This window comes from Microcaecilia unicolor, chromosome 9, assembly GCF_901765095.1.
Source record: "Microcaecilia unicolor chromosome 9, aMicUni1.1, whole genome shotgun sequence".
Lineage (NCBI taxonomy): Eukaryota > Metazoa > Chordata > Amphibia > Gymnophiona > Siphonopidae > Microcaecilia > Microcaecilia unicolor.
The window spans coordinates 168,460,440-168,474,137 of NC_044039.1; the positions used below are offsets into that span (position 1 = coordinate 168,460,440).

The following is a 13,698-nucleotide window of genomic DNA, read 5'->3' on the forward strand; positions in this document are numbered from 1 at the left end:
GTGCCCAAAGATGGGATCCCGGTATATAGCCTCATAAGATTTAAAGGGTTTTTAAATAACCCCTTTGAAAATTTATTTGAAGATAAGTACATAATTTTTCTGATTAATAAACATTAAGCTCTTATTAACAAATGTTACATTAAAAAATCAAGTAAAAAATTGTTTGAAAGGTGTTCTATACCATGACTGATGACGAGACAGGTGGGAATTATTAACGTATGAAAATTTAATAGCGGAGTACCGCCTCGGATGGTCTGAAGATACCTTTTCATTTTAACATATATTGATTGGTTATAGCAGTAATACGAATATGTATTGTCTGTGTGTGGTTATACATATCATCGATTACCGTATAGATATATTTAGTGGGCAATATATGGGACAACCGTGAGGCCGGTTCCCTTAGGGCTAGCAGATGCTCTCTTGCTGGGTGCTGGTCCCAGAAGCAGATCAGCCACCCAGCCGATCAGGTGGCCAGATTTCCAGGGTACAGCAAAGGCATCAGGATGGACTGATGACTGTGAGGAGAGAACATCACAATGGTAAGAGAGAAGAGCACAAGAATATTCAGTCACTACTAGAAAACAGCATTACTAGAGTGGTAATTTAACAAACAAACAGACAAAAAAGAGGTACCTTAGTAAACAGAGGGGTCCTTTTACAAAGTCACGGTAAAAAGTGGCCTGCAGTAGTGTGGGCACATCTTTTAAGCTCTTGCTGGGTCATTTTTTTTACCACGGTTGGGAAAACTATTTTTTAATGGGCCTGCGCTAATATCAAAACTAACGCGAGCCTATTTATGGCCTGAACCCTTACCACCAGCAATTGACCTAGCAGTAAGGGTTCACGCCCTACCCATGCAGTAACCATGCAGTGCGTGCCAACATGGGATCACTTCCGGTTACCACTAGCATAGCCCCCTGCTGTAGAAAATAGTTATTTTCTAGCGCGGGATTCGGCATGCGCCAAAATCGAAATTAGTGCCAGGCGCACGCACTACTCCGGCGGTAGTGCCAGTTGGGCGCACGCTACCCACGCGTTAGCCCTTCCACGCCTTTGTAAAAGGGCCCCTGAAACAACCAAGAGCAATGTCTGGTGCAGAAGACAAAGTCAATAAAAGCAGCAGCCTCCACTGTAAAAAATGTATATAGCAATACTTAATAAGGATAACATCAGAAAGACAAAGTTACTAATTGCTACATAAAAATATAAATAAAGATAAAAGAAGACACCGGTTATCTATGTGATGGATATCCGGTTATTAAAAATAACTTTATAACACTATGGCTGGTTAAGATGATAAAAAAATGGTTAAGACACTGTCAGGCTTATTTTCGAAAGAGAAGGACACCCATCTTTTGACACAAATTGGAAGATGGGCGTCCTCCTCACAGGGTCGCCCAAATCGGCATAATTGAAAGCCGATTTTGGGCGTCCCCAACTGCACTCCGTCAAGGGGATGACCAAAGTTCACGGGGGCGTGTCGGAGGCGTAGCGAAGGTGGCGTGCCTAACATATGGGCGTCCTCGACCCATAATGGGAAAAAAAGGGCGTCTATGACATGCACTTGGACGACTTTACCTGGTCCTGTTTTTCTTACGACCAAGCCACAAAAAGGTGCCTGAACTAACCAGAGAATCGGGGATGACCTCCCCTTACTCCCTCAGTGGTCACTAACCCCTCCCAACCTATAAAAACAAATCTTTAAAAATCTTTTGTGCCAACCTCTATGCCAGCGTCAAATGTCATACTCAGGTCCATCACAACAGTATGCAGGTCCCTGGAGCAGTTTTAGTGGGTGCAGTGCACTTTAGGCAGGTGGACCCAAGCCTATCCCCCCCCCTACCTGTTACCCTTGTGGTGGTAAATGCGAGCCCTCCAAAACCCACCAGAAACCCACTGTACCCACATCTATGTGCCCCCCTTCACCCGTAAGGGCTATGGTAGTGGTGTACAGTGGTGGGTTTTGGGGGGCTCAACACACAAGGTAAGGGAGCTATGTACCTGGGAGCAATTTATGAAATCCTCTGCCGTGCCCCCTAGGGTGCCTGGTTGCTGTCCTGGCATGTCAGGGGGACCAGTGCACTACGAATGCTGGCTCCTCCCACAACCAAAGGGCTTGCATTTGGTCGTTTCTGAGATGGGCGTCCTGCGTTTCCATTATTGCCGAAAATCAGAAACGACTAAATCTAAGGACAACCTAAATTTCAGGATATGGGCGTCCCCGACCGTATTATCAAAACGAAAGATGGACGAAAGATCTTTGATAATATGGGTTTCCCCGCCCCTCCACCGGGACGTTTTGCGAGGACATCCTCAGCCAAACTTGGGCGTCCCCTTCGATTATGCTCCTCTGTGGCTCGTTAACAGTGTAAAAATCTGGTTAAAACACTGTGACGGGTTAACAAACATTTAAAAAAAGGTGCCAAAATGAAAGTACCACAGCAATAAATGATTACATTAATGTTTACGTGAAAGTCAGCTGTGTACTACATTGTGGCATGAAAATACTGGTGTGCAAGTCGAAAAGGTAAACCAGGAGAAATTTAGCAGCGCTGCAGTATGGACGGTAACATACCATGGACAATTCACAGGTCAGCATTAAGCCAGAAAGAGCGACAACGCTGCCACGCCAGTTTTAAATACATAATAAATGAATTATTCATGAGGGCCAAATGCATATGGAAATTGCGCCTTTGATAGCCAGCAGGGGTACAATAACTGGCTATTCCCCTTGTTTACAAAGCCACGTGGCATTGCCAACACAGCCCGTTCAAAGTGAATTGGGCTGAGTCAGCAGTACCACATTGCCAGCCTCTAGTGCAGTTTTGTAAACAAGGACCTATGTGATTTAGCCAGTTATGTATTTAACCAGTTGTTAAAAAAACATGTAAAAATGTAATTGTATCAGTAAACAAGATAAATGGTTCACCTAAGTGAACACACCTACACACAGAGAAGAAATGAAGCATTGTGTATGGAGGCTATGCTTAGACACTCATGCGTATTCATAAAATCACTTGTATGGCTCCAAATGTAAAATCCATAACAAAAACTGCTACAAAAAGGCTTAGTCTAACTCAGAGTTAAGACCGTGAGGAAACAGAGTATTCATGTAATGAATAGTTCTTTGTTCCTCTCACAGGAGGTGTTTGTCTATGTCTCCTCCTCTCCAGGACATTTTTACCACTTTGTACACCTGTATTTGCATGCCACAAAGTCATACTACACAGCTGACTTTCACGTAAACATTTATTACTGTGGTGCTTTCATTTTGGCACCTTTTTTATGTTTTGTAACTTGTCACAGCGTTTTAACCAGATTTTTACTTTGTTAACCGGCCATGGTGTTTTAACCAGTTTTTTAATAATGTTAACAGGTCTTGGATGTGTATTTTCAAAGCAATTAGACTTACAAAGTTATATAGAGGGGCATTTTCGATATGACGAAGTCCAACTTTGGACGTTTTGCAAAAAACATCCAAATTCAAGTGGGGAATATAGCCATTTTCAAAACAGAAAAACGTTTATCTTTTTTTTTTTTTTTTTTTTTTTAAATGGCTATTTGCTAGATGTTTTTGGCCTCTGTGCATTTATCGTTTTGGTCCATTTTCAAAAAACATGTCCAAGTGAAAAACGCACAAAATCAAGTCATTGGGATGTAATAGGAGCCAGTATTCTTAGTAGACTAGCCACACAGACATCCCAGGAGAGAAATGAGGCATCATAGGGCACTGCAGTGGACTTTAAATAAATGCTTCCAGGTGCACATCTTACCGTTGCTCCCTTATCTTGTCTGCTGAGCCCCCCCCCAAAACCCACTACCCCCATCTGTACACCACTACAATAGCCCGTATGGGTGAAAGGGGCCACCTATATGTGGGTACAGTGGGTTTCTGGTGAGTTTTGGAGGGCTCACAGTTTCTACCACAAGTGTAACAAATAGGGGAAGGTATGGGTCTTGGTCAACCTGTCCACAGTGCACTGCACCCACCACACTACTCCGGCGTGTGCTCTAAGGGACCTGAGTATAACATCTGAGGCCGGTATCGAGGCTGGCAAGTAATATTTCCATATCATCAAGCTGATCAATCCATAGACTGGTGGGTTGTGTCCATCTACCAGCAGGTGGAGATAGAGAGCAATCCTTTTGCCTCCCTATATGTGGTCATGTGCTGCCGGAAACTCCTCAGTATGTTCTCTATCTCAGCAGGTGGTGGTCACACACAGCAGCAGCTCTGGCTAGGCCTCCAAGCCTAATTTTTAGGTTTTGTTGAGTGCCTGGGGTTGAGGGCTCTTCTTGAGCAAGTGCAAACCTGGTGGTGCCAGGTCCCTCCTTTTCTCCCCCCTCCCGCTGGCTCCGTTAAAAAAAAAAATTTTGAACGTCCTTAAAGGCGTTTATTTTGACGTTTATTTAAACGTTTATTGCAGCTACTCACTGGGACACCAGGTCGTTACAGCTCGGAGCGGAAAGCAGGTAATTTTTACCTTTTTATAGCGGGCAGGGGGTTCCCCGATTGATCTCCACGTGGCATATGGCGTCGGAGGGCGAGCGCGCAAAGAGTCGCTCCCCGGATCGCTTGTGCGCTTCTAGAGGGGATGCGGGGGTCTTAAAATCTGATTCGCCCTTGTTGGGTGACAGTTTCGTGACCGATGAGTGTCTCGGTCCTTCCTCCGGCGTGGCGGTTTTTCCCGCCATAAACGCCCATCCCCCGCTGCTCGCCTCCGCCATCTTGGCCGGCCACGCGGCTCGGACGGCTTCTTCGTGGGCCGCCCTTGAGGGAGACATTAATGCCATGGACGCCCTTAATTTGGGCGACGGCACCAAAGCGGCTAAAGTTAAGCGCCGTTTTTCCCGCGCAGCTCCTTCGCGGAGTGTCGCGCCGGACGCCATTTTGGATGCGCAGCATGTCTCTCCCCCGCTCTTGCGAGCGCCGGTTGAGGGTGCGTCTAGGGCTGTAGCCCAGGCTGCGGAAGTGCACAGTCTGGGGGGTTTCTCCCCCGAGTTTGTTTTGCTGCTGCATCAGGCCTTCCTTATGCAAAACGCTGCCCCTGCTCCCTCGTTTGGTAAAGAGGTTGAGGTTCCCGGAGGTAAACGCCCTCGGGTTGATTCCCAGGCCTTGGAGGACCTTGTCTCCTCCGATGTAGATGACGGCAGCGTATCTGAGTTCTCCCAACGGTCCTTTGCGGATTCCTTGGAGGAGACGGATCCCCGCTCGGTTGGAGCGGATGACCCCTCTGCAGCGCGGCTTTTTAGCTCAGAGGATTTGCCCAACCTGTTAGTGCAGGCCATGGGCATTTTGAAGATTTCCTCTCCGGAGGACGTCTCTCCCTCAGCCCCTGTTGACTCTGCCATTATGCTGGGGACGAAACGCCCGCCTAGAACCTTCCACGTGCACGATGCCATGCACACCTTAATTTCGGCTCAATGGAATGTCCCGGAAGCGAGCCTCAAAGTGGCTAGGGCTATGTCCCGCCTCTATCCTTTGCCTGAAAGTGAACGTGAGGCCTATCTGTGGCCTACCGTGGATTCTTTAATCACTGCGGTGACTAAGAAAACGGCTTTGCCGGTGGAAGGTAGCACGGCCCTAAAGGACGCCCAAGACAGAAGATTGGAGGCGGCCTTAAGGTCGTCCTTTGAGGCGACTGCTTTAAGTTTGCAGGCCTCGGTTTGCGGTTCCTATGTGGCCAGGGCGTGCCTGACTATGGTGCAGCGGGCTTCCCCCTCGGATCATTCCTTGAGGGCTGATTGGCCGGCCCTGGAATCGGGCTTAGCCTATTTGGCAGACTTGCTGTATGATGTCTTGAGAGCCTCAGCTAAAGGCATGGCTCAGACAGTCTCTGCGCGGCGGTGGCTTTGGCTGAAACATTGGTCTGCTGACCACGCCTCTAAATCCCGCCTGGCTAGATTGCCTTTTAAAGGCAAGCTGCTCTTTGGGGTCGAGCTGGACAAAATCGTGACCGATCTCGGCACGTCTAAGGGCAAGAAGTTACCAGAGGTCAGGGCTCGGGCTAGTACTCGTTCCGGTACCTCCAGAGGACGGTTTCAGGAAGCCCGTCGGTACCGCCCGGGCAGGTCGGGCTCCTCTGCCCCCTCTTCCTTCAAGAGGACTTTCTCCCCCAAGCAGCATTCCTTTCGCAGAGACCGCCGTCCCGGAGGTGCTCCCTCCGGTCCTCCCCCAGGGTCTCGTACCCAATGACGGGGCCTTGGTCCACGCCCCAGTGCAGATTGGAGGACGGCTGTCCTCGTTTCTGGGCGAGTGGACCACAATAACTTCAGACGCTTGGGTGCTGGAAGTCATCAGAGACGGCTACAAGCTAGAGTTCTGCCGACCCTTAAGAGACGGGTTTGTACTCTCTCCCTGCAAGTCTCCGGTCAAAGCTGTGGCAGTGCAGCAGACCTTGGACAACCTGATCCGCCTGGGTGCGGTCGTTCCAGTGCCAGAAAATCAGATTGGCAAGGGACGTTACTCCATTTACTTTGTGGTACCAAAGAAAGGAGGTTCTGTCCGGCCTATCCTCGACCTCAAAGGGGTCAGTCGGGCCTTGAAAGTGCGGCACTTTCGCATGGAGACTCTCCGCTCTGTTATAGCGGCAGTGAAGGCAGGAGAGTTCTTGGCTTCCTTGGACATCAAGGAAGCGTACCTGCATATTCCCATCTGGCCTCCTCATCAACGCTTCCTGCGTTTTGCAGTCCTGGGACTACACTTCCAGTTCAGAGCCCTCCCTTTCGGGTTGGCTACTGCTCCGCGGACCTTTTCCAAAGTAATGGTGGTCATCGCGGCCTTCCTGCGAAAGGAAGGAGTACAAGTCCATCCTTATCTGGACGACTGGTTGATCCGAGCCCCCTCTTATGCAGAGTGCGGCAAAGCTGTGAACCGGGTGGTTGCTCTTTTGAGCTCCCTGGGGTGGATCATCAACTGGGAGAAGAGCCAGCTGCGCCCGACTCAGTCCCTGGAGTATCTGGGAGTTCGATTCGACACCCAAGTGGGCAGAGTGTTCCTGCCACACAATCGGATTGTCAAACTTCAGGCTCAGGTGGACCAGTTCCGAGTAGCCTCTCCTCTTCGGGCTTGGGACTATGTGCAGCTGTTGGGCTCTATGACGGCCACGATGGAAGTAGTGCCCTGGGCCAGGGCTCATATGAGACCACTACATCACTCTCTGTTGCAGCGCTGGACTCCGATGTCGGAGGATTATGCTGTGCGCCTTCCCTTGGACCCAGCAGTGCGCAAGGCGCTGAGCTGGTGGCTGCAGACAGACAAGTTGTCTGCAGGAATGCCTCTGGTGACCCCAGAGTGGATTGTCGTCACGACGGACGCCTCTTTGACGGGCTGGGGAGCCCACTGCTTGGGAAGGACAGCGCAGGGGCTCTGGTCTCCTGCAGAGGCAAAGTGGTCTATCAACCTCCTGGAACTCAGAGCCATTCGGTTGGCGCTTTTGGAGTTCATCCCGGTACTGGCGTTGAAGCCAGTACGGGTCCTGTCGGACAATGCCACTGCTGTGGCCTATGTCAACCGCCAGGGAGGTACCAAGAGCGCCCCTCTAGCCAAGGAGGCCATGAATCTATGCCAGTGGGCGGAAGCGAACCTGGAACAGCTGTCAGCGGCCCACATTGCCGGAGTCATGAATGTCAAGGCGGACTTTCTCAGTCGCCATACCTTGGAGCCAGGAGAGTGGCAGCTATCTGCTCAGGCGTTCTTGGACATCACGAAGCGCTGGGGCCAGCCGAGCCTAGATCTGATGGCGTCATCGGCCAATTGCCAAGTGCCGTGCTTTTTCAGCAGAGGACGGGACCCTCGATCCCTGGGAGTAGATGCTCTTCTCCAACAGTGGCCAACACAAGAGCTTCTCTATGTGTTCCCGCCCTGGCCCATGTTGGGCAGGGTGCTAGACCGGGTGGCAAAGCATCCGGGCCGGATAATCCTGGTGGGTCCGGACTGGCCCAGACGTCCCTGGTATGCGGACTTGATCAGGCTCTCAGTCGACGATCCTCTGCGACTGCCTGTGGAGCAGGGCCTGTTACATCAGGGTCCCGTGGTGATGGAGGATCCCTCCCCCTTTGGTCTTACGGCCTGGCTATTGAGCGGCAGCGTCTGAGAAAGAAGGGCTTCTCAGACAAGGTCATCGCCACTATGCTGAGAGCGAGGAAGCGCTCTACTTCTACTGCTTACGCCAGGGTTTGGCGTACCTTTGCAGCGTGGTGTTAAGCAGGCTCACTTTCTCCCTTCACTGCTCCAATTTCTTCAGTGTTGGCGTTCCTGCAAGAAGGTCTGGAGAAAGGCCTGTCGCTCAGTTCCCTTAAAGTCCAGGTGGCGGCTCTGACTTGCTTCAGGGGCCGCCTGAAGGGTGTTTCCCTGGCTTCACAGCCAGATGTGGTGCGCTTTCTCTAGGGAGTTAATCACCTGCGCCCTCCTCTGCACTCTGTGGTGCCTGCATGGAATCTCAATCTGGTGCTAAGAGCATTGCAGAAGCCGCCTTTTGAACCCTTGTCGAGGGCATCTCTGAAAGACCTGACGTTGAAAGCAGTCTTTTTAGTGGCTATCACTTCAGCCAGAAGAGTTTCCGAGCTCCAGGCGCTCTCATGTCGAGAGCCTTTTCTGCAGTTCACTGAGGCAGGAGTGACTATTCGCACAGTGCCTTCCTTCCTGCCCAAGATTGTTTCTCGCTTCCATGTGAATCAGCAGCTCTGTCTCCCTTCCTTTCGTAGGGAGGACTACCCAGAGGAATACTCTGCTCTCAAATGTCTGGATGTGAGACGAGTCATCATCAGATACTTGGAAGTGACCAATGATTTCCGGAAATCGGATCATCTGTTTGTCCTGTTTGCAGGTCCTCGTAGGGGTCTGCAGGCTGCTAAGCCTACAGTGGCAAGATGGGTCAAGGAAGCCATTGCAGTGGCTTATGTGGCCGCGGGGAAGGTGCCGCCTATCCAGCTGAAGGCTCACTCCACAAGAGCTCAGGCGGCCTCGATGGCAGAGGCCGGTTCCGTCTCCTTGGAAGAGATATGCAAGGCGGCAACTTGGGCTTCGGCCCATACATTCTCCAAGCATTACCGCTTGACTGTGGCTGCTCGGGCGGAGGCCCGGTTTGGAGCTTCAGTGTTGCGGTCAGGGATTTCTATGTCCCGCCCTGGGTGAGTACTGCTTCGGTACATCCCACCAGTCTATGGATTGATCAGCTTGATGATATGGAAGGTAAAATTATGTATCATACCTGATAATTTTCTTTCCATTAATCATAGCTGATCAATCCATAGTCCCTCCCAGATATCTGTACTGTTTATATTCTGGTTGCATTTCAGATTCAAGTTTAGTCTTCAGTTCCTGTTCAGGAAGACTTCGTGTTCAAGTTATTTTTTCACTTGGATTCTTCAAGAGTTGAGACGAGTTTGTGTTACAGTGAGCTGCTGCATTCCTCTCCCCTCCGTTTTACGGGGCTGGATTGAGATTTAAATTCTGCCGGCACTCCCTCCCGCTTCGTGCGGCTGTAGGGCAGCTTTGTACCCCTCCCGCTTCGGCGGTGTTAGGGTCAGTCAGCTCCTCCCGCGGTTGCGGTTGCAGTATAAGCCAGATCCCCCGCATCGGCGGGTGTGGTGTCCCTCCCCCGCTCCGCGGGGATGAGCTGGACGGATTCCCCTCCCCCACTTGTGTGGGGATGAGCTGGGTTAATTCCCCTCCCCCGTTTCGGCGGTGGTGAGCTGGGCAGAGTGTCCCTTTGTGGGTGTAATTCTCTAAGTGCTGAGTCCTGCGGATGGAGCTTTGATATCGACATACTGAGGAGTTTCCGGCAGCACATGACCACATATAGGGAGGCAAAAGGATTGCTCTCTATCTCCACCTGCTGGTAGATGGACACAACCCACCAGTCTATGGATTGATCAGCTATGATTAATGGAAAGAAAATTATCAGGTATGATACATAATTTTACCTTTTAATCACATTTTTGGGGGGTATGAGAGGGTTAGTGACCATTGGAGGGAGTAAGGGGAGGTCATCCCTGATTCCCTCCAGTGGTCATCTGGTCATTTAGGGCACTTTTGTGGCTTATTCGTTAATAAAGCAGGTCTAGACCAAAGCGTCCAGCTTATAGCCCTGGATGTTTTTGTTTTGCTCCATTACTGCAGAAAAATGTCCAAGTGTTAGGGAATACCCAGATCCTGCCCTTAACACGCCCCTGACATGCCCCTTTGAGATTTGAACGCGCTTCTGACGGACTTCATAGAAAAATGTCTAAAAATTGGTTTTGAAAATACCAATTTGGACATTTTTGTTAGAAAAACATCCAAATGCAGATTTATGCCACTTTTTGGATGTTTTCTCTTTGTAAAATGAGCCCCATAGTGTCATAACCAGTTATTCTTCACAGCCGGCTGGCTATCAATCACATACCGGCTTTTTGTGTAAAAACCGGTCTTCTTTTATCGTTATTTATATTTTTATGTAGTAATTAGTACTTTGTCTTTCTGATATTATCCTTCCTAAGTATTGCTATATACACTTTTTTACAGTGGAGACTGCTGCTTTTACTGGCTTTGTCTTCTGCACCAGACATTGCTCTTAGTTGTCTCAGTATCCTATGGTACTGTTTATTTATTTATCGCTCTAGTAATGCTGTTTTCTAGTAGTGACTGAATATTCTGTGTGCTCTTCTTTTTTTTGTTACATTTGTACCCCGCGCTTTCCCACTCATGGCAGGCTCAATGTGGCTTACATGGGGCAATGGAGGGTTAAGTGACTTGCCCAGAGTCACAAGGAGCTGCCTGTGCCTGAAGTGGGAATCAAACTCAGTTCCCCAGGACCAAAGTCCACCACCCTAACCACTAGGCCACTCCTCCTTACCATTGTGATGTTTACCTCTGCCAGTGAGTCATTGTAACATTTATATCCTTTCTTTTTGTACATTTTAATATGCTTTTATTATATGGTGTTATTTATATTCTTTTCATGAGCTTTTTACCATATTTTCATAATTTTTATTTCTTGCAGTCCACTTTTTCTTTTTATACTTTTTATATTCTCTGTCTTATGTTGTATATTTGATGTATGTTTTTTTAGATTATGTATCTTATTATGTGAAATTGTGAATGTTTATTTATTATGTTTTCTTTTCACAAACTGTTGGGCAGATGACTATGTCCGCCGAAACACAGCCTGTGTCGGGTCCTCTTGTTTTAGTGCTTTAATAAATCCGCTTTGAACTACATCTCCATGATGGATTTGGTCATTGTGTTGTCCTCTAGCCTGCTTTGGCTTCTGTGTTTGAATTTCCATAGAGGGTGTCTTCCTGCTTCTGCTTTGGACAGTTTTTATGTTGTTACATAAATCTGTTGACATGGTAAATGCAATACAGTGCTGTTTTATGTAAGATAAGATTACAAGTTAAATGGATACTTATAGCACACTAGGCACTGACATTATTATTTTCCTTTACACAAAAACAGCATAGGAAAAAACAGCAAAGAAGAAAAATATTGCCAGCTGCCAGAGGATGGCAAATCTTTTGATTTTGGCACAGTGCCTAGAACACACTACCCATTGGTAGCATTATTGACATTAGCTGATGAAGAAAATCGGGAGCTGTATGATATTGTAAGTCATTTTAGAGTTATAGTAAGATCTGTATTCAGGCTTTTTCATTTATTTTCAGGATAAAGCTATATATTGTTTATTTTGGGGCCTAGTGGTTAGTGGAGTGGACTTTGATCCTGGGGAACTAAGTTTGATTCCCACTCCAGCTCCTTGTGACTCTGGGCAAGTCACTTAACCCTCCATTGCCCCGGGTACAAAATAAGTACCTGAATATATGTACCTGCAAAACTGCGGCAAAAGACTGGATATAAATGACCTAAAATAAATAAACCGCTTTGAATGTAGTTGCAAAAACCTCAGAAAGGCAGTATATCAAGGCCCATTTCCCTTTCCCTATGTATTGTAACACAAAATGAGTGCAGGGTTCCAATAAAATGATGTTATGTTACTATTGACGTGATGTAATAATGTTCTGTACAACATTAGTATAAGGCATGTGTCACAGGTCCTACTGCATAATAATGGGATCCATGATACATATGAATTCGTATGTTCTAACTTGGTAGAGCATATTATTACATGGACCATATGTTTTTTACTTTGAGAAGTTCTGAGAGAAGAGGACATTTCTCTGCTAAGTGAATATTATTTTTTCTGTGTTTTGGGAACTTGGGGTTTAAAGGAGGAATTGTAGGTTATGATTGGCAGAATTTTTAAAAAAGAAATCTTTATCAACTAGTCTCCATACCCTTTTCCCCCTAGTTTTAAAGCTTGAACTTTGTACCACAGCATTAACAGATAGCTCTCTAGCAGGCACAGCAAGGCCTAGTTCAGTCTTAGGGGGAAAAAAAGAGAGAAGCAAGCATTATTAACTAGTTTCCATTGTGTACAACTCTTTTTCCATAGTTTTAAACTGAAACTTTCTCTAGAGATAGAAATTTAACAGCCACAGAACATTAAAAAGGATAGTAGCAAGGCTCAAATTTTGTCCTAAAATACAGTTATTTTCTGTTCTTTGGCTGCTGGAGAGGTAGCACTGTTACTGACCTGAATTAGGTGTTAATTAAGGTGTGAGGCAGTAGAATATTTGCGAAAGTTATTAAGGGCAATCTGATTACTGAGTTAGCTTGAACTTTCTACCACAGCCTACAACATTAACAGCCTCTAGAAGACACAGTAAGACCTAGTTTAGTCTTTAGTTTGAGCTACTATCTGGGATGAACCAACAAAGCAAATCTACTGTAGCTGCATTTCATTTTCGGAAGAGTGACTATAATAAAATGAGAAAAATGGTTAAAAAGAAGCTAAAAGGATCAGCTGCAAAGGTTAGTACATTAAATCAGGCATGGATGTTGTTTAAAAATACCATCTTGGAAGCCCAGATCAGATGCATTCTACATATTTACAAAGGTGGAAAGAAAAGAAAACAACAGCCAGTGTGGTTAAAAGGTGAAGTGAAAGAGGCTATTAGAGCTAAAAGAATGTGCTTCAAAGAATGGAAAAAGGACCCAAATGAAGAAAATAAGAAGCAACATAAGCACTGGCAAGTCAGATACAAAGCATTAATAAAGAAGGCAAAAAGAGAATATGAATAGAAATTTGCCGCAGAGGCCTAAAACTCACAGTAAGAACTTTTTCAGGTACATCAGAAGAAGAAAGCCTGCGAGGGAACCCGTGGGACCGTTAGATCACGAGGAAGCAAAAGGGGCACTCAGGGAGGACAAGGCCATAGCGGAGAAACTGAATGAATTCTTTGCTTCGGTCTTTATGGAAGAAGATGTAAGAGATATGCCTGTCCTAATTAGATTGTAAGCTCTGTCAGGCAGGGACTGTCTTTTCATGTTCAAGTGTACAGCGCTGCATACATCTAGTAGTGCTATAGAAATGATAAATAGTAGTAGTATGATGCAGAGGAACTGAAAGACATCTCAGTGAACCTGGAAGATGTACTGAGCCAAATTGACAAATTAAAGAGTAGTAAATCACCTGGACCGGATGGCATACATCCAAGGGTGCTCAAAGAACTCAAACATGAAATTGCTGAACTGCAGATTTAAACTGAACACAATACTCCAAGTGGGGCCTCACCAACAACTTGTAGAGAGGCATCAACATCCTTTCTTCTGCTGGTTATACCCCTCTCTATGCAACCTAGCATCCTTCTGGC

The 13,698-nt window shown here is 47.2% G+C and overlaps 1 protein-coding gene across 2 annotated transcripts in view; it reads left to right on the top strand.

Annotated features, from left to right (window-relative positions):
• The window catches only part of CGRRF1 (cell growth regulator with ring finger domain 1), a 36,135-nt gene that overhangs the window by 13,664 nt on the left and 8,773 nt on the right, over positions 1-13,698 (top strand). For both annotated transcript variants that reach the window (XM_030213936.1, XM_030213937.1), the window contains exon 4: positions 11,444-11,591. In XM_030213936.1, the coding sequence (XP_030069796.1) occupies positions 11,444-11,591 (148 nt within the window). The remainder of the gene's footprint in view (positions 1-11,443; positions 11,592-13,698) is intronic.